The following is a 20,566-nucleotide window of genomic DNA, read 5'->3' as shown; positions in this document are numbered from 1 at the left end:
GTGTGTGTGTGTGTGTGTGTGTGTGTGTGTGTGTGAGTGAGAGAGATGGCTGAAATGGACTGGATAGTTTAACTGCTGGATTAAAGGGAAGGTTTTGAAATCTTGAAAGTCTATTAGTACAACTGCATCATTCACCTAATAAAACTAAACTTAGAATGTTATAGCTAGTAGAAAGACAAAAAATAGATCTATATTAGGGTTAGCATCTGGCAAAACATTTCATGATAAAGTTGTTGTTTTTTCATTTTTGTTTTTTAGCAAACAAGTTTGGTCAAGCAACAATGAAAAATGAAAAAAAAAAACAGCACAAATGCAAACAGCTGACAGGTGGGGTACACCCACGACAGGTCTTCAGATGTGTGAGCATTTGCTGTGTGAATAGTTCACCCAAAAGCAAACGAAGCTCTCCTCAAGTCCTGTCAACCAAACAAAGAGGAGGTGTCTGGATCATGTTCTCTCATGACTTTCTTGCATGATAGAGTTTTAGCCTTGATTTCTTGTTAGTACAGTGAATTTTATGATAATGACTTCAAATGCAGTGATTTCCATTTAAACAAAATCATGACTATTTTAATGAAGTATCATCTGAGGGGTCAAAGGTCACAGGAATAGGCACAGACAGTACTGATTGATAGCCTTGTTCCTTGCACACAGAGATTTCTCTAGATTCTCCAGTTTAGCAGGTCTTCGTCTTGTCAGAGTTGGTACTTTATCACCCTGGATGTGTATTTGCGTAGACCGGCATGGGAATTCACACATGCCTTATCAAATGATGGAAGCATCATTTGCATGTTGCTGTAAACATCCAAGAACATGCATACTAAAAGAAATGTGTTTTCACTGAGAGAGCGAGAAAGAGAAGGGAGACTTATGCGTCATGCTTCAATAGACGGTGTTAGTGTGGTGGCTTTGCTGTTGAGGGAACCTGCACTGAAACAGATTCATCAGTGCTACAGTGGTCTGATGAATCTGTTTCAGGCAGAACCTCCCCGCCGCTATAATTCACAGAGCGCACACACATCAATACTGAAATGAAACATAGTCTTTCTGACAAACTGCATGGCCACTACATTTGATGTAGAACACTAGCAAACAAGCACTTACTCAAGTTACATTAGGTATGAACAGGTGCATGCGCAAACAGCACATGTACAAGATATGGACACAGAAACATTATTAAAAAAAAACCACTTTCCCTTTTACTTGTCTGCTCGCTCTTGGTCTCTGAGACATGCACACAGGAGCGCAAAGGAACATCCCACCCTGCTGTGAGAGTGCTCCACCTTTGCTTGCACTTGCTGTACCTCAAGTGCCCCCTGGAAAATTGTGCTATCAAGTCATTGTAGCGTACTAAGCTTCTCACATCTAAATTCAGCTACCCAGAAATGGGTACAGAGGATTTCATTGCATGGATGCAACTTAAAATGTGCAATAAAACAATATATTGTGTGGCCACTTTGTTAAAACAAACTATATGTGGCCAACAAAGCTGATTCTGATTAAACATAGCCATGGCAGCCATAAGATATGGATGTTGCTGCACTCTGGCCAAAAATATATATATTTTTTTGGAATCTCTTTTTCGTGACTTACTCTGTTGAGTAATGCACAGAAAAGAAATTTAAAAAAAATATTATAACGTTACAGTGAGGTTGACCTTTGACTTTTGAATGTGAAACATCATTGTAATATTTCTGTAACTGCAAACAGCGGTGATAAACAAGATATCCAACCATGATTTATTATAAATAGTAATTCAATTTGTATGCACAGTGAGTTTGACGAACGATGCGTGCTAACACTTGTTTGCTTGTTGACTGGGAAGCGTAGAATAATCTGATATCACTGTGTTGTTGCTGCAACACCATAATTAATGTTCCTCCATGCAACCCCATCAACACGACTGTCACGTTAATGATGACATAATAATGACACCGTTGCCATGTCAAGGCCTCGCCTTCAGGGCATCAAAACACAAAGTTAATGTTGTGAAAGGGTCTATTATATTAACCAAAAACAAAATCACTGCATAAACTAACCAAGTAGTTTTGTTTGCTAAATCTAACAAACTGTGATTGAACATTTTTAAAAAAAATTTTACTAACTGGATGAATGACTCCTGATCTGCTAGCCACTTTACAGCTTGGTCATCATATTTAATAACTGTCTGACTGGAACACAATTATGTACATGGGATGCAGTTTAGAGGACGCCCATTACGGTTACTTAAGAGCCAGCTCTATCGTTCATACAACAGGCAGCAAACGTGCTTCCTGCTCCGTGGACCAAAGCTGGAGGGGGATTAAAACATTATGAATTGAACAGGACAGAGTCCAGTACCAGCTGCTCTACTGTATTCTGTACCCCTGCACAGCTAGCACACACACACACACACACACAAACACTTGAATGCACACACATGGATTTTTTTACCCCTTTGTGCAGATTGTTTTTAAGAGCATGCTTTGGATTGTGGCTCCATATGGAATAGCAGTCAAGAGAGAGGCATCAGGCAGCAACACATAGCTCCATTAACACTTAAAGGCAATAGATGTGGGAAGAAAGGGCAAGAAATACGCACACAGAACTACAATAATAAATGTCCATTTCCACTGTGAATAATACCAAGATAGAATCACGCACGTTGCGCACACGCGATTACTGACTCAGAGGATAAATTACACCTTCTATTATAAATCCCCACGTACAAACAAGTCTAGACTTGACTCCTGGTGGGAAACGATGGTTCTCTAATTAGAAGTGAGAAGCAACACATTGAGTTTGTGTGTGTGTATGTATTGACATATGCACGTGTGTGAATAATTTGGCCTCGGTCGAGGCTGGACTAACAAACATCAGGGGTTGAGACAAATCCCAGGTGACCGCAGGTGTTCATAGTAGGAATACACAGGTGGAGTGAAAAATGACCTGTCATGGAGGGTTTTTTTAACCTATATTGTACAAAATGAATTTAGAGCAAACTGGCAGCATTCTTTGAGCAACTCAGACCCCCTCTAAAGTCCTTCTGGGTCTGAGTTGTTGTTTCCTTAACCTCTGGGACTGCACCACCATTGCTTCATTGTCACATGAACCTTAACTGGTTTGACTTGTCAGAATTTCTCCTGTACTCCTTTTACAGAAACGCACGCATGAAAATGTAACACTTCACCAAAACACATCCTCATTGTCTGTGTCTGCTTGCTCATGGAGTCTCCACGTATGGGTAAGCCATTCAGTTATGGATTGCAATCGTCACATCTCCCCAAATTTTACCAAATCTGACTTCACTGATAGCAAACCTTGAGCATGCGCTCTCTCAGAAAACAGAAGTCCTGGCCTAGCTGCTGCAAGAACTACACAGACCACAAAAGCCGGGCAGCAGTTTTCTGTTTTGCAAGCATGTAAATCCACACAGAACTATTCCCCAATTTCCATCACATGTACGGCATCAATAAATAACGCTTTTCCGAGCCAGGACAATTCCATTATGAATATTTCACCGCCTTGTTTCTTTTTTAACATTACACACTCCTCTATACTTCATGCTTTTCTAGCCTTAACTAAGCACTCCACACAAAGAGCCATTTAGCTCCAAACGACTTCGAGAGCAGAGACTGAAGCGACAAGTCATCACTTCGCCCTCAGCCCCTCAGCACAAGTTCACATGGAGTACATAATGTTGGTTTTATAATCTTTGTACAACCACTGTGGTCTGTTTTACTCTCGAGACCTATGGCCTTGTTTTTAAAAGGACTCAAAAGAGATTAAGAAAAAAAACCCTGAAATTGTGAGTCTGTGTCATCCCAAAGCAGAAACAACTATTGCAGTAGGTATGTGCGCATATTATCCACTTTCTGTTGTTAGATAGAAAACCTCATGGGTAAAGATGGGTAAAGTTTATATATATGAGCACAAAATACAAGCATAAATGCAGGAAGCCAACGAGATCCTACTGTGTTACTTTTTACTGCACTGTTTAGTTACATTAACAGAAAAAAAAACTATCGGGCATTAAGAGAAATGTCTAAACATAATTTTAATCAAGAAAAGGTTTCTTTAGTTTAGAAATTGGACTCGCACATCAAACACTCTCGTCCCTGTCATGTGTCTGTAGATGCTCATTTTTGTACCTCATACTGCTGCCTCTCAGCTCACTGGGCTTCATCTATCCGTCACTATTCCCATCTTCACTGTCAGTAAACAATAATTGTGCTCCTTTGCTGTGAATATCCTTTTATGAATTCCTTATTTATTCCTTTATTTGAATGCAGGACACTTGCTGCAGTCATGATAGCATTGTGGCTTTGTAGATATTAATCTTTTAAACAACTTAATGGATAACCATGACATTTTATAATAACCATGGTCTCTGACTATTTTCTATTGTTCAGTTGATTCAGGATGGGTGTTTTTTGCAGTTATGACAGGATTTTATTTTCATTATTTAATCAGCCAAGAGGATAATGAACAGCAACAAGAACATAAATCTTCCCTATGTGGTCTACTGTCAACGTGAATCTTTATGTAGTGGTTTAATGTTTCAATTTGTATGTAATGGCTTATATGTTATCTCCACTATACAGCGCATCACATGGGTAGAAGAACGGGCCTGGATGTGTCGCCATCTATCTTCTCTGTGTTACACTCATCTACAACAGCATCACGATATGTGCGTCACCGCAGACTTTGTCCAAACAAACAAGCAAGCCTGGGGACTGCAGGGCATAAACAAAACAAATCCTATATTAATTATTTTCACTTTTACTGGGTCACAAACGTGCCCCTTGTGCTGTGACACTGAAATCATAAATGGCTCGGCAACATGCATGGCACCTCATTGCATTTTTTTTGTGCTTATGTTGGAGTTTTTCTACAATACCATTAACCCTCATCTGTCCTGTCCTCGTGTGCAAACTGTATATCTCAAAGTGTTCAGCGGTCTCTTCCAGCACCTTTAATAACATTAGCTCCAAACACATATTAATATTGAGTATCTGAGGTGGCAGTTTTTCTAAAGAGCTCAGCAGCAACCAGTGGCACATTGAAGGATGTATATGACACAAGGACCTTGGTGCTTCACTGAGTGTCCTTGTTTGTTTACTCTTACCTTCCCTCACCATCAGTGCTGCTGCCAACATCTCACATCAGTGGGGTAATCAAATAAAAACCGGCGTGAATCAGTAAATCTGTCAAATGAAGCTGATGCGTAATTTCAATAAGGAAGATCTGTAATCACCCATCCGCCTGCTTTCCTGGGTGTTCAGCTGCTTTTCTGTTTACATGTTGACTGCTTTCCCACGCTGCCAATCTCAATGCTGACATCATTACTCCAGTCCAATCATCTTCTCACCTGCATTCTTTGAGCCAATCAGCCTCCACTTTGCATAGTTTAAATCTGCGCTCTCTTGTCATTCTCCCATTTAGACTGTCTTTGCAATCGACCTCCTCCCCATCTCCACCTCAGACATCACAGCCTGAGCTCTATTCCTTATCTTCACCACTGCCAATATCTAGACTCCTAAATCCTTTCACCACTGGGATTCCCTTCTGCCACGAGGGGTTATCGGAGTATAATCTGCAAAGACTTTAATTTCTCTGTCTCAATAAATCATGTTAAATTCTTCCAAGTGATCTCTCCTTACTGAATTGGATTTAGGAGACGAGCATGCCACAAACACAGTAACGCTTGCATGTATAAAATAATATTGCTTGTAACACTGTTGGATGACAACATCCTGCACATTATCCAGGCTGTAAAACAGGATGGCCTGTACAAAAACTACCCCTACACACTTCCAGTGTAAGATCGGGGGTGTCTGTGATGGCAGGTATTCTTTGAAACCCCCTCCCAGACTATGACAGCCAGCTGTTCACTTCTTCTTTCGGTGCAGCCATACAGAACAACTATAAAAACAGCTGATATGGTTGAAAAACAAGTTTTGAGAAATACTTCTGAGTGCCTAAAAGCTTCAGTAACAATGGCTGAAAAAAACATTAAATTAGATTAATGAGTGATGGAACAACATGTTTTCCCAGCTTTACAAACAAAACATTAATGATATGTTAGTCTTTTCTAAGATCACACACTCTGCAAGCTATTGAGAGCAACTATGGGAAAATGCTTTTCTGCAATATTGCGAGATTATTTGCTTTGTAAGGGAGCTTTTCTAACTCTTACGAAAAGTGATGCAAGAAAACACGATTACTTTCTTTTTTTTTTGCCTGATGGATACATTTCAAAAAATGGCTGAGGCCTGGCTCCTCTGTCAATCTTCATTCTCCTATAAAGTCTCAAATCTGATATATTTTGCTCTTCCTTGCATTGATTCGTGAGTGTCACTCGCCCATATTCCAGCTCTATTCTCACTGCCCAGAAAGACTGCTGATTTAGTTAGAAAGACGTGTCTGCACCCCTCTGCTGTTGCAACCTTCTTTGTCAGTGTCAACAGAATCTAGAGTTACTGTCGAGAGATTAGGAGACCTTTTCTTGCTGCCGTTGGTGAGTTGGAGGGCAGCGGGAGGACATTTGGCCCCCATCATCAAGACTTTGGCATGCAAAAGACTGGTCCTGCTCAGTCTAAAAGGATCAGATTTTACTGACGGGTCATTTTGGGGCAGGTCTAGGGGAGCCAGTGTTGCCCTTGCAGGGAAAAGTGATACAGCAAAGGACGAGGAAAAATAAATAAAGTGCACCACACAGAGATAAGAGGAAGATAAGGAGCCCACCGCACAGGCTGTGGAGGATTAGACTGCAAGCTTAAAAGGCAAGGAAAGTTCTCAAGGTAGCATTCAAATGCACAATGCAAGTCAACGGCAAATGCATACCGAGTCAGAACTCAGAGAGCTGGTTTAATGGTTTGGAACTTATTTATAGCATGTCTCTGTCTGATGACATTTGGACTAGTAAAAACACACAGTATGTATCCACCGCCTGCCATAAACCAAGCGTGAAGACAGCCATCAGCCCTGCTACTTCACTGGTTTTAGAACAACAAAAGAGAGCAAACAATGAACATGTTGAAAACCCCGGAGAGACAGACGCAGCAGTCAGATCATTAAATCAGAGGGTTAGAGGAAGCAAAATGTCAATAAAAAAATAATGAATACAAATAATGAATAAAAAAGGAATACACTCAGAGCAATAAAGAAAGCCCAGCACCAAAATCACAATCTGGACCATATTTGACATGTAACTGTACTAATCACACTTCTTTTTATGCAGGAAGCTTAGCTTGGCTTAAAGAATGGGAGCAGAGGGAAACTGCTAGATTAGCTCTCCTAAAAACTATACCTACTTACACTTTTAACCCATGCTAAATAATCTAATGCATTTATGCTCAATCTACGCACAAGAACTGTTTGAAATGAAAACCTATAAATAAGGATTGATTGCTAGTCTGTTTCCATGTAATAAAATGGGTTATAGATGGGATTTGTCAACTAAGTTTATTTTCTAAACATAAATAAAAGAAATAGAGTCTTATATGTCTAATATGTGCTCTGATATAATGCTGTTTCTTTTTTGATCAGCTTTTTAAACACACCTGTGTCGACACAAAACGACTGCTGTCTGAGCTTGTCAGAAACGATAAGGATTTACAGTTTACATCCGACTACTGTGTGTGTGTGTGTGGGGGGGGGCTAAGTCCTCATTGAAATTGAAGATTAGAGTAAGAAGAAGCAACTTTCTTACTCAGAAAGTTTCTGTGTCACTGCATTTCTAAAACAACGCTCTGTTCTCAATCTGCCTGTGTTCATTTATTTGCAGAACAGGCCATTTTCTATGACATTTCACAAGTGAATGCTTCCATCTCCGGTGTATCCGTCACTGTTTTACGCCAGTGATTTAGAAGGACTCTCAACTTATTTGTAAATGGTTTTTGAAAAGCACACAGGTGACCGCGGTTTTGTCCACAACAACAGCTGAAACACACCTCTAGCTTTCCACCAGAAACAAAGCAGTGACCACAAGGAGTTTTGCAGACAGTTTAACAAAAAAGTTTTTGCTTTGTTTCTCATTAATGACCTCTGTCTCTTTCAATTTACCATTTGATTTTAGCTGCAGTCTGTCTCTTCATTTTTCTATTATCATGTGCACATAAAAAAGGGGCCTCCTCTGTTGTTCTTGGGAAAACTTAACACCTGCCTCTTACCCCCTTTATCTGTTTCTGTTTCCCTTGATGTACAGACTAAGGGTAATTGCCTCTCTGTTATTTTACCCTTAACACAAGGGTTACGTTACATTAGGCATCATTATCCTTTAATCTCGATTTAGTGTTAGTGCATTATGCATTATTCCTTGAATTAAATATTCAACATGAGATCATTTTTTGAATCAGCATATCTAGAAGACCTCTTACTGTGAATACTTCAGTGTTTGCCACCCTAAAGATGTATCGCATGAGGATTATATTTTGTTTCTTTCTATACCACAAATTATTCAGCACCGCGATAAAAGAGAAATGCTAGGAATGAAGGATAGTTCAAGTTTTTCATGCATGGACATAATGAAAATAATTGCACATAATAGACAATATGCTGCTCAAAAAAAAGGAATGGAGCCGTTAAATCGCACATCAGTAGATGATGAATGAACTAATCGAGTAGAGAGTCTTTACATAGATACATTGTGTAATTCAAAATGGCATAACAACGGTCGGCGGAAAGCAAAATTATCAGTCCTTCAAGCACAGGATTTAAAAATCACACTAAAAAAAACAAAGTTGAAAGTTGAAATCACAGGTTGATCTGATTTGTGTGTGTATCGCTCCCACATGCCTGTATGCACTCCCAGGAACTGGGCATGCTCCTAATGAGGCTGTGGATGGCTCCTGGGGGATCTCCTCCTAGACCAGGATCAGGACAGGATCACTGATCTTTTGCACAGTTTGTGGAGCTACTTAGTAGCATCGAGTTGGGAATACATTTCAGATGTTCTCAGTTGGATTCAGGTCTGAGGACAATAAAGGACTGTCAGTGGTGTCAATGCCTTTGTTGCCTAGGAACTGTTTATACACTCTGGCTCCATGAGGTCGGTCATTGTCCTGCACCAGGAGGAACCCAGGCCCAATTCACCAGCATAAGGATTAAAAAAATGGGTCTGAGGATTTCATCCTGGTATCTAGCCGCAGTGATGATAATGTTGGCAAGCACACTGGATCTCTGTCACCCTGCAGGAATGTGCCTCCCAAGGACACCGCTGACCCACTGCCAAACCAGTCATGCTGGATGATGTTGCAAGCAGCATAACATCCAGCATGGTGTCGCCAGCATATTTCACACTTGTCACATGTACTCAATGTGAACCTGCTTTCATCTGTAAGGAGAACAGGGCACCAGTTGCAGAGCTGCCAGTTCTGGTGTTCACTGGTTAAATACAAGTTGAGCTGCTGGTGCTGGTGAGTTCAGGTCCCACTATTGGAAGAAGTGCTCTTATGCCACATTCTCACAGTTTTATTGGAAACAAGCACATAAGTAGTACGTTTAGCCCACTTGGGGTCACTTTGTAGGGCGCTGGTAATGTTGGTCCATCATACTAGAACTGCAAAATGGTCTGTGGCCACCACCAGCAAAACCATTCTCTTTTGGAAGGCTGTCTTGTTGCTTCTCCAGTGCACCTGTTGTCACTTTTTTGTGTACCAAAACAGATGAAATGGATCAGCCGGCAAGATTGATGAATCTGTCCAGGTTTATTAATTGTTCTTAATTTTTTCAGTATTATTTATTAACTCTGGACTTCCAACATTTTTGGAAAAGAGAGGGAAAAGAGAAAAGTTTTTTCCCTGTTTTAAATACATTACAGTGGATCTCTATTTTTTAAGAGATCAAAATAATTAGAGTAGTAGTGAACATTTTTTCTACTTAGACATTACATATTCTAAGTGTAGATGATGAGTATTGCAGGTTAATACCATTCATATCAGATTGGGTTGCACAAGACGATCATGATATGAGAGCATTTGATGATGTGGGCCATTGGTGGTCCACTTATGGATGAGTGGCCACCACTCATGGTCAACAACTCTGTTTCTAACTGAAAAACAACAACATCAAGGGAGACCGGAAAGTGCAGTGGGTAGGATGCATACCACATGGACGCATATGCCCTGAGCAGTGGAGTCCCACCACATATGCCCTGAGCAGTGCAATCCCAGCCGGAGACCATTTGCTAAATGCCATTCCCCCGCTGCCACTCTTTCATTTTTTGCCCTTTTTTCCTCCATCCCTGTTAAAGAAAAATAGCAGAAATGCCTGAAAATAACTTTAAAATCCTTAATTTTTAAAATTCACAACTAAGAAGAATGTATCCTTAAGGCAATCGCTCTGACATTTTGACAGCTGTGGTTCACATCACTTAAAGGAAAGAACTGAGGCTCCATTTTAAAGTGCAAGAGGTTCTAGGTTCATCCTTGACTTCCAACACAAGTACACATGAAAAATGTTTTATCAAGTCCACCGACTGGTTTAAAATTGGGTAGGAAAATGATAACGCTTCCTAAAATTGTATCCAAACCTACACTGTCTTAGGCAGCTGCTTCCCCTAAAATATTAAGACTGATCACATGAATCATAAATCTGTCAATTCTTTAATAAATGATAAAGACGAAGGAGCTACAAGAGCTTCTTGAGCTAAAGTTTGTCACTTTTGTATTGCTTGACTTACAGTGAAAAACCTTGACCACATATTTTCCTTCTCTCACTCTCTCATTGCTCGGTGTACACAGTTATAAAACACTCCTACATTTTGACTCTCCTCGCATGGAGAGGTTTGGACGCTATCATGTAAAACACAATGCAAAACAGTTAATGATGCAGCAGAGAAAAATATTAATTATGCCCCCGTAAAATATACTGAAACTGTGCAGGATTCAAATGTTAATTTATGAACACAAATCTTAATCACTGTAAGTATTCAGTTCAATAATTATTACTACTCCTCTAATGAGAATCTACATTGTCTATTTTATTTCTGCTGTTTGTTGTATTTAACTGCACAGACTGATATTCATAGGATACTCTAGTCTAGTATGACTACTTAAAACACTTTCCCATTCACACACATTCATACAGAGCTTATATAAATACACATATAGACCCTCTATCTGTCACAAACAATCTGGGGTCTCTAATATATGATCAATCTCTATTATTATATCACCATCTAGTTTTAAATAGTCTTTAAAATACATATCCAGTCGTGAAATAGGGGAATCTGGCACAAACATCAGACCAACAGATTTCTACACTTACAGTATACTATGGGATAGTCAACGGCTGCAACATGCTGACATGGGATCTCAAGGAAGAGACACTGTTCAACCTGAGACTCAGTATCTGTCTGCAATGAAGAATTTTTTCTCCTTGTTTTCAACATTCAAATGTGGTAAAGAAAAATGTCAGGAAACTACTTTGCACCAAGATCAAGATCTTAAAGCAGATCAATGTGATGGTGAGAAAAAACAAACAAAACTGTGAAATCAAGCTCTAGATCCAAGTTATCGGTGGCCTGATTGGTCTCCAAAAATATCTTAGTGTAAAAGGCCACTACAGGAAAAAGGGAAAATGGTAACAGAAGACAGAAAGAAGAAAGAAATCAACAAAACCTGTTGCTTTGCTAAGATGTTTGGAGCCAAACTTGGAAAACAAAAGAAACTTCTCTAACCTGGACAAAGGGGATGCTTGATGTGCTGGAATCAGGCTCAATGAGCACTTTGTGGTCCCAGAGGAGCAGGTAGCACACGCACGTGAATGTCATTATTTTTGTGACAGCTTTTTTGCCAACGTTAAAATGAATGTTAATACTGGGAAAAGGGTTTATCAATATTCATTTTAAGTTATTTACGCTCATTTTAATAACCACACTTTTAGTATAAGTTCAGTCTGCGGTTCTGCAATGGCTGAAAACAAAAACGGGAGCGATTTAAAGCTTCCTGTTACGATTAAGGACTCAAGTACAGTAACAGTAACCTGTTGTTTGTTGTCCGTTTTAACCAGAATCTCCTTGTGCTCCTGTGCCAAAGAAGAAGAAAACGCAGTACAGATATGAGCAGACTTCACAGAATCTACACAGGCTTTTTGCCAGCATGGACAGAGAAGCTGTCCACATTGAGGAGCAAAGGGAATATGAGGAGAGGCCTCGCAGAGAGGCAAGAGAGCATAAAAGCTATGAGAAGGGCACGCAAATGGCAATGCAGAAGGAAATACAGAAAGCTTAGAACAACTTCTACAGATTTATCTCAGCTTAATGTTACCTCACATCACAAAGGGACTGTACTGAAAAATACATTGTTTAATATATAAGAAATTGTGTATTTTACTGCATATTGTGTATAAAATTGGAGAGGCTTGGCGCACATATAAGCATACCCTCACAACGTTTTGCTGCTATGTGACTTTCCCGCTTAGCCACTACACGACAAAGGCACCAACTGTGCAGGTTTCCTCTGCGTGGACTCTGAGCAAACTAGAAAGTAGTATAATAGGAACAACTATGTGTCCCTGAGGTCTGCAGCAGACCATGTGTGCCTTCACACAGACTGTCCTACCTTTAGCTGATGAGTGAATGATCCAGCATTTCTCAACACTTTGCTAAAACAGTATCTAGGAACAAAGCAAGTGTTTAGAAGAGAAGATTGATGCCCAGCACCTCACCTAAAAAGCAGAAGCATCACTTCTGGAGACTTTCTGTCAATCTTTTAAGTGCAGTATTTTGTTCACTCCTAAGCCACTAAAACACACAATGCAGTGTCTTTCAGCATTTATTACCTTGCTCTTCTAAAAGCAAACATGAGGAGACATCAGCAAGATTCTCCTACTGAGAACATTACAATAGAGCAATATGAAGTTTGGCCTTGGAACATATGGATCGTGACTCTGCAGGTCTGTCAAAGCTGTTATTAAGGAGCAGTTCTGTGACTGAATGATAGGAGAGATGCTGCGGCATTACTGCAGACATGATAAGGTTTTCAGTAAGCCCGCTGTGCATATTCCTGCGTGTCAGTCTGTGTATAAACACGTGAGAACACAGCTGACAGACAACATTCACTTTCCTCTGCTCAAGAGAAGAGCAGCGAAGAGAAGAGAGGGTCAAATTTGGCGTGTTGTAGATCCACAGCCATGCATCACTGTACTTGGCTTCCTTACTTGGCCTTGAAAATGCTTTATATTTTATGCAAGACCAATAATACGAAATAATCTCCAGAAGCAGTGTGTATATATATATATATATATATATATAATGAAATTACCTCCTCCTCTTTGGCATGGTGCTGTATAAAAAGAGTCCAGAGAGTGAACATGCAAACAAACTCTCAAGCACACAGAAACTACAACGTGTGACCTTCAGGTTTGATCATCTGCAATGCAGTGATTAGTTTTATTAATGTAGAAGGAGTCTGCATTGATAACAGTTCACATATTAAACAAGAAAACTATTTACGTCAGTCATACTGCCAATCAGGATACTCATGTCAGTGCTGAGCTTACTTTACTATGTCCCATTAAAGAAACTGGTTGTGGATTAAAGGAATTGCTCCATCCCTGACATTACCAATCCATTACAGGAAAAAGGCATACCTGTGGAATACTTGTGTCAGCCTCCATGCTTGGACTCACCATGCACTGCTTCACCCTTTAGTGCCTTGCGAACATGCTGCTCCACAATCTTAGCAAAAGATGTTGCCTCCATTGCTCCAAAGGCCAGCTAACCTGATTTTTTTTCTCACTGTATTTTAGCAATAACTGTCATAACATTTGAAATAAAGATGCATGCCTTGAACTGTTGCTCGGGTTCTCACACTCCTCCTGATGTCCTCCAGTGCTTGGCACAACCTTTTAACCCAGTCACATAAGCATGGCCACCTTCTCACACATATACACACGTGCATATCTTGCCTGTCACCCACTCGTAAAGACCCTGCCAACATCTTCCCACCAGAACCTTCCAACATGCAGATAGCCATATCCCGCAGATAGCCATATCCCGCAGATAGCGCTGACACCTTCTTAGGTAACCAGAAATGCCTAGTGCCGTCATGTCATGGCTAAATGGTGTTGGTGACACAGTCTCTACTGCATGTGACAGAAAGCAAGACCTATCACTGAGTCACCAAACAAAAAATGTTCACGTCCACAGAAACAAAACAAAAGTTGTATGGCTGCCAAGCTTAGCTATATTTTCTTTGTGTGTTTCCACTTCTGCTATCTGACATACTGAATCTGAGTGCTTCCCTGTCTCTAGCCTAGTGTGTATAACAGAAAACAACTGGCCTTTCTGCGCAAAGAGCCGTGCACTCACTGCCACAAACAGGTTACTTAGTCACTGTCATCATCTCTCGCTCTCTCTCCCTTTCTTGCTTTGTGTCTGAATAAAGGACAACAGCCACAGGGGGGACCCACCTAAAGCTGTGGGAAGTGAACTCCGAGACAGGGATGTGAAAGAGGTGGAAATGACACCTAGAATAAGAACTTCCATCATAGAAATGTTGGCAAACCTATGTAAGTGTCCAGAAAAAAGCTCTTATTTACGATAAATATGATGGAAGCTTTGAAGCAAATGCCATTTTGTTTTGTTTTTTGTTTGTTTGTTTGCTTGCTTGTCTTTGATTTTGTGTGCGTGCTTATTTTTATTTGTATTTTTTATAGATTTGATTTTAAAAATTGCGGGGAAAGTGTTCAGAAGTGTAACATTGCTCCCAAACTATGTACACAAAAACAAATAGAGAGAGAGAGAGCTAGAGAGAGAGCAGAAGAGCAGGAGAGAGAAAGCAGCAGCAGTACAATACTGCCTACTGCACTGCAGCAAAAATCTACACAGCATACCACAGCCACCACACAACCTCCAGCACTGCCAGGAACAGACCCTTGTGCTGAGGGAGAGGAGTGATGGATGGATGAATGTGGAACGTACACGTGTGTGTGAAACTGGTAAAGACAAGAAGACTCAATGATAGAAGAGAAAGGATATATGACATTTTTGTTAGGTGCCTTTTCCAAAAGACTCAAAACCCAGGAGAACTTTTATATGCTTGTGAAAACATGCATGAAACCCAGCTAAACACTGCACAGTAGAATTTCTAAGGACATCGTCTGAGTACAAAGAAATACAACAAACAATGGATGATCGCCTAATTAGGCCAGCTTCATTTTAATCAAATTCCATGAACAAATTAAAGCCAGCAAGCCCAAACTCCTACTGTTAAAAAGCTCTATATCAACAAGAAGATAGAGAAAAGTCCCCTCAACCAGCTGGTCATGAGGCTCAGTTTCTCCAAAATGGGCACTGAGAACAACAGTTAATTATCCGGCATTGTGAACTGGAAAAAGCTTAGCCAAGTCAAACTTTTTAATATTTCCATTATAATAAATATCTCTTCAAACCGGAGTAGGCAACATGCTGAACCAAAAATTTATAACAACCTTTAAGTGTATTGTAATTCATTTGGTCAGAGAGGGAAAAAAAGACTCTTGCAACCCTGCTGGACTCTACTTGGAGGCTTTAGAAAGTCTAGCCAAGCAGGTACTTTCAGGCCAGATGAGATGATTACTGAGTAGTAAACAGTAAAGTGCCAAAAAGTCTTTGCTCGCAGCATGATTCAAACCATGGTAATTATTCCTTTATTAAAAAAACAGTAGTTTTCTTTGCTGTGGCCAGAATGCTGAAGAATTAAACAGGTGGTAATAAATCACCTCCAGATGAAATCATTGCAACATTACACTATTTTGTTGGGAAATCGTGAAACCCTTGTCCATTGAAGGACACAGTGAAAGAGCGAGAAATCATACAAAATTGCACACCATGGACAAAGACTTCTCAGAATCTGGACAAACTGAATTCTGTCCAGAGAGAAAACTTTGAACAGCTATGACAAAACCTGCACTGAACTTTGAACAGACAATACAGAGAAGGCAGTTATCTGGGCACCACGAGACACCAGAAACGGCTGAAAAACTGAGTGACCACAATCTGGCTACTGAGCAAAACCTGGCACAAGTAGAAGCACAGTGAAGCCTGAAAGGAATAGGTCCCTGAGTTGTCTACCAAAATAAACTGTAAGTATCAAGAATGACACACTCCAAAACAAAACTCTGTGTTTAGTCAGGGGGGAAAAAACTACCATAGCCATGGAAGAAGCAAAACACAGTATGTCAGAGCAGGTTACAGCCAGGAAGAAAACCAGCAAGAAAACATAAGCAGCTGACTCTTTTCATTGTTTTTAACACCAAGATCCATGTCATTTCTTAGTATGTTATAACTTTGCTCTATTCTGTCTGGCAATGTCCAACAACGGCATAAGCAAGAGTAGCCTACAGGCAGTAAACAGCTACAACATGTAGAAGATAGTCTGCAAAGCTGTCCGTAGGCTGTGCGTCGGACCAACACAGAACCATACTGGAGCCCTATCTAAGCTTCCACTGGGTGAGAGTGGACAGGTTATCACTTTATGGCAGGGCTAACACCAAGATACGCACCTATGGTCAAATTAGAATCACTAATTAACCTATCGTCTCTGTCATGTAGGTCAACAACCCCCCTGGCAATCCTGTGTCACTAGGGAAAAGTGTGCAAATCTTTAACCAGCTAGTATTTAATGGAGGTTGATGGCAGTTGCTAAGTAAAACTGGTCACAAAGGAGTTGCACCAAAAGCCTCTTTGTGATTTCTACCATAGTCTTGAATTGTCTACATGGTGGGTAGTGAGACGTCTGCAAACACTTGCAAAAAAAAATAAATTGTGATGCACACCAGAAATGGAGAACATTCACTTTCAAAGTATTTGAACATTTCAAATTGTTTGTTGAGTAGTTTGTGTGAGTGTTTGCAGACATGTTGCAATCTTGTTTGCAAACTACAGGTGATCACAGCAATTTACTAGTAACCAAAGCGATCAAAAGAACATTTTCAGTGCAGCTTCACATACCTGTTTTCATCTAATGACTACCACTAACCTCCATCAACCATTTGCCATATAGTAAAGTAATACACATTTTACCCTAGTGACCTGTGGATGCCGGTATCTAGGCCTTTGTGTGACAGGGAGTTATCATGCATGCCTTTAGATGGCAAAGGAAATCAGAGTAACCAAAGAGAATCCACACAGGCATGCAGAACATGCAAACTCCACACAGAGGGGCCCGAGCCAGCGGATCGTGACCTTCTTGCTGTGAGGTAACCACCACATCAGCTGCCTTATAAAGAGCTTTTCGCAATTACAAATTCACCGTACACTGAAAACACACTGTTGCAACAGAGATAATGACAGAGAGAGAGAGACGTAAGTGCATCCTGCTAAGTAAAGACCACAGTCAGATGATGGACAACAGTAATAAATGAGCTACAGGCCAGCGGTGAGTCATGAAATCATATCAGCAATCAATCATAATCAAATCAGTAAAATGTACTTTCAGCACAGGAAAGAAGCAGGCCCAGCTGAACTGGCTCTATGTTTCTCTCCAACAGTCCTCATTGCTGTAGCCCAGAACAACAGCGAGCCATCACTTAAGCCGTGTGCCTTTGGCTGTATGATTTGTAATAACACAAATGGTGGTTCAGTAACACAAACACACATCATGCACCTCAGCATGTTGAGTCTGGTGTTTTTGATAAAGGTTGAAGATGCTACATTTCTGTCATAAGAGCCACAGGGAACATGACCCAACCTTCTTGCTATACAGCATCAGCAACATGCTAATATGACTGTATCCTTTCCCGCTCCTAGATGATGGCCTAGAAACAAAATTACTACTAATAAATGGACTCACTTCGCACAGCCTTTAACCCCTCAGCTGCTGGTGGTTTTCAGGAAAATAGGAAGGCATCATCAGATTATGTTAGCATATTACTAAAAATAAAAGTGAAGCCAAATCTTTTCTTATTGTACTCTTGTACCATTACCCCCGTTGTTTTGTTTTGATTCCCACAATTCAATGCAGCGTGTCTGTCAGCGAAGCGAACAGCAAACTGTGCCTGTTTGTTGTTTCTTGGATATATTTCATTTGCCTTAGTATTTTTTTCCCACATCTTTTATTTTGTATTTCAATCAAGTCCAATCAAGCATGAAGTAATTCTTCACGCCTGAATTATTCTAGCATCAGTATCCTTGTTCATCATTTAGGGAAAACCTTTCTGTCCCATCCCACTGAGGAAAATTTAGTCAGGATAACTCTGGAATGCCTGTATTCCTATTTGTGCACACAGAGTAATATCAACACAGACTCAAATCTTTGCAATTAATGACTCTTGGTCACTGTTCATGTTCCGTATGCTATTGTATCATTCATTCATTCATCCATTCATCCATCAAAGACGTAATTTCCGAGTTTAGATTTAAGTGTATTTTTTAAGGGTTGGGTTTTTCATCATTTAAATTAATCAAAGCCAATTTATCCAATTTTACAGTGAAACGTGAGAGACAATTAGTCTAAACTGATCTGCTATTTTTCTCGTGTGCTTTAATCAATAACCCTGTCTTTACAGCAGAGCTTTTTTCCCCCTCTGGTGACCATTTAGGACCTCTTATTTAGACAATCGTATCTTTGTAGATGGCTCCAAAGTGTTGTGTTGACATATAAGACTGAAATTATAGCTCTCTGGGGTTCCTTTCAGGAAACATTACATACTCTCATTAAATACATCTCCACTGTAATCATGTCAGCTTTCACTCTAAAGACCAAATGTCAGTGGGTGAGTGAGTTATTTAAGAGTTCAGTTGGTGTGAGTGTCAATGAATACAGAGAAGCTCTTGTAATAGTGTTTAAAGACATGGAAATAACTCTTCATGGCGCATGGACATGGTGCATTGGTTCGAAAAGCATTGAATCAGTGCAGATTATTCAAATGTTTTCACCTGTTGACTGTCCCGACTACATTATGCTGCCACAGGTATTGATGCAAATGCTGAGCTCGAAGACAAAAGCCCTCCACACACCTGTTAAAACTGTTCTCCTCCTCCACTCCACATCGATTGTACCCAGAGTATTTCCAACACTTCACAATACATTTTTATAATGACGGCAAATTTCAAAAGTCATTTTGCATCCGTGTCAGCTCTGCTGTAAAACCGTTCAAACTTCTGATCCCACAAATCAATAATTTCATTGTCTAACTCTCAACTGCTCTCCATCTCTTTCTCACTATCAGAGTGCAGTGCATCATCACAGACAAAAAGCTCAGCAGCCTCGCGAAAGACAGATATCAGCCTATCACATGCCCAATAATCTGGGATCATGCAAGCAGCGAGTGTTGAGATGTGTCATGTACTTGAGAAAGGGACAGACCTTGCTTTCATTTTTGTTAGAGCGGGGTTGTGGTCTCTCCAAACGAGTTCAGCTGTGAAATCTGTTATTATGAACGACCTCACTGGAAGATTGAGTAAAAAGCCAGCGTAGGGAGGGGTGAGATGCAGTATCATTTAGAAATAGGAGTAACAATGCCCCTATTGCTTCACTCTCATTTTTCTCCATTTCAAATCTGTGGTTTCACAAAGTTAAAGCAAATGATTGACACAGACGCCCCATATCCTGGCGGAAATGTAAGCAGGGAGCAGGTTTCCAAGTTTGTCTGACATACACTAGGGACATAACATAAATCTTAGTTCACATCCATGGCATCCTATTATACCAATGATTACAGCATGTATTTCAATGTTCTGGTATTCTTGAGAAAGCTATTTCAGGACTGCACGCGTCCTCTACAAAACCATTAAACACTGAGGCGAGAGAAACTGAAAAGTCCTTGAAATGAATCTTTCACACGGTAATCTTAAGATATGTAAACTTGAAGCTGTGTCTTTAAATTTCAAACAGGATCATTGTCAAATGTGATGGATGCTGAAAAGCATTTACAGTTTAAGGTTACCTCCAAAAGGTGCAGTGACAGGGCCAAGAAGCAGCCAGAAGCCCTTTATGTGTGTGCAGAGAGGTTTTCTTGCTCTACAAACATGCAGACGGGTCTTTCGTGTAGGATATTAAATTATACCACTCCTTTAAAAAACAGAACCATTTTTCTTTTTTGTTTTTACACTGAATACATTAAACCCCTCATGGCGAATTTTCTAGTCAGCTCTTAGGCATCGTGATTAGACATGGCAGGCATCAGTAAAGACAGTATCTTTTCTCAGGCTGCCAAAACAAAGCATACAAGAGCAAAGGTGCAAAATTCAGTGAACTAATCTAGCTTACCTCCAAAGCCACAGACATATCTTTGACTAATTACATTAGTTTTTGGGTTAACCAGTTAAAAGCAGATGGGGAAGTCTAAGTACTACCTAGATTCATGCTTTAGTACCAGAAAAATGACATTTCTATATATTAGTATGGCTCATCAAGAAAAGACTTTGACATTTTTCCCATAAATATGCAGCTTTTAGTGTATTAGGAGGATATCTGTAACTGCCAAGTGAACACTCAAGGTTTCTTACAGTATTCAGGTTTTATCAAGCTCACTAGAGCAGACATTCATAAATCAGCAGGAGACAGGGTTTTCAATCAACGTGAAGCTTACATTAGCTTAATTAGCTCAAAAATGTTACTCAAAGCAGACTTCCTGTAATTTTTAAATTGACTTCAAT

At 40.1% G+C, this 20,566-nt stretch overlaps 1 protein-coding gene across 3 annotated transcripts in view; it reads right to left on the bottom strand.

The window, feature by feature from the left end:
- fgf14 (fibroblast growth factor 14) overlaps positions 1–20,566 on the bottom strand; it is a 107,552-nt gene that overhangs the window by 76,312 nt on the left and 10,674 nt on the right. The window contains exon 1 of one of the 3 annotated variants that reach the window (XM_005733791.2): positions 13,615–13,824. The exons of the other annotated variants lie outside the window; for them this stretch is intronic. Within the exon in view, the coding sequence (XP_005733848.1) occupies positions 13,615–13,687 (73 nt within the window). The 5' untranslated portion in view covers positions 13,688–13,824. Of the gene's footprint in view, positions 1–13,614; positions 13,825–20,566 lie in introns of those variants that run through there. 3 annotated transcript variants of the gene reach the window in all.

Source organism: Pundamilia nyererei, unplaced genomic scaffold (assembly GCF_000239375.1).
Source record: "Pundamilia nyererei isolate P.nyererei 1_Seehausen unplaced genomic scaffold, PunNye1.0 scaffold00055, whole genome shotgun sequence".
Taxonomy (NCBI): Eukaryota; Metazoa; Chordata; class Actinopteri; order Cichliformes; family Cichlidae; genus Pundamilia; species Pundamilia nyererei.
Note: the sequence above shows the minus strand (reverse complement) of the source record. Positions and strands in the feature narration are given on the sequence as shown.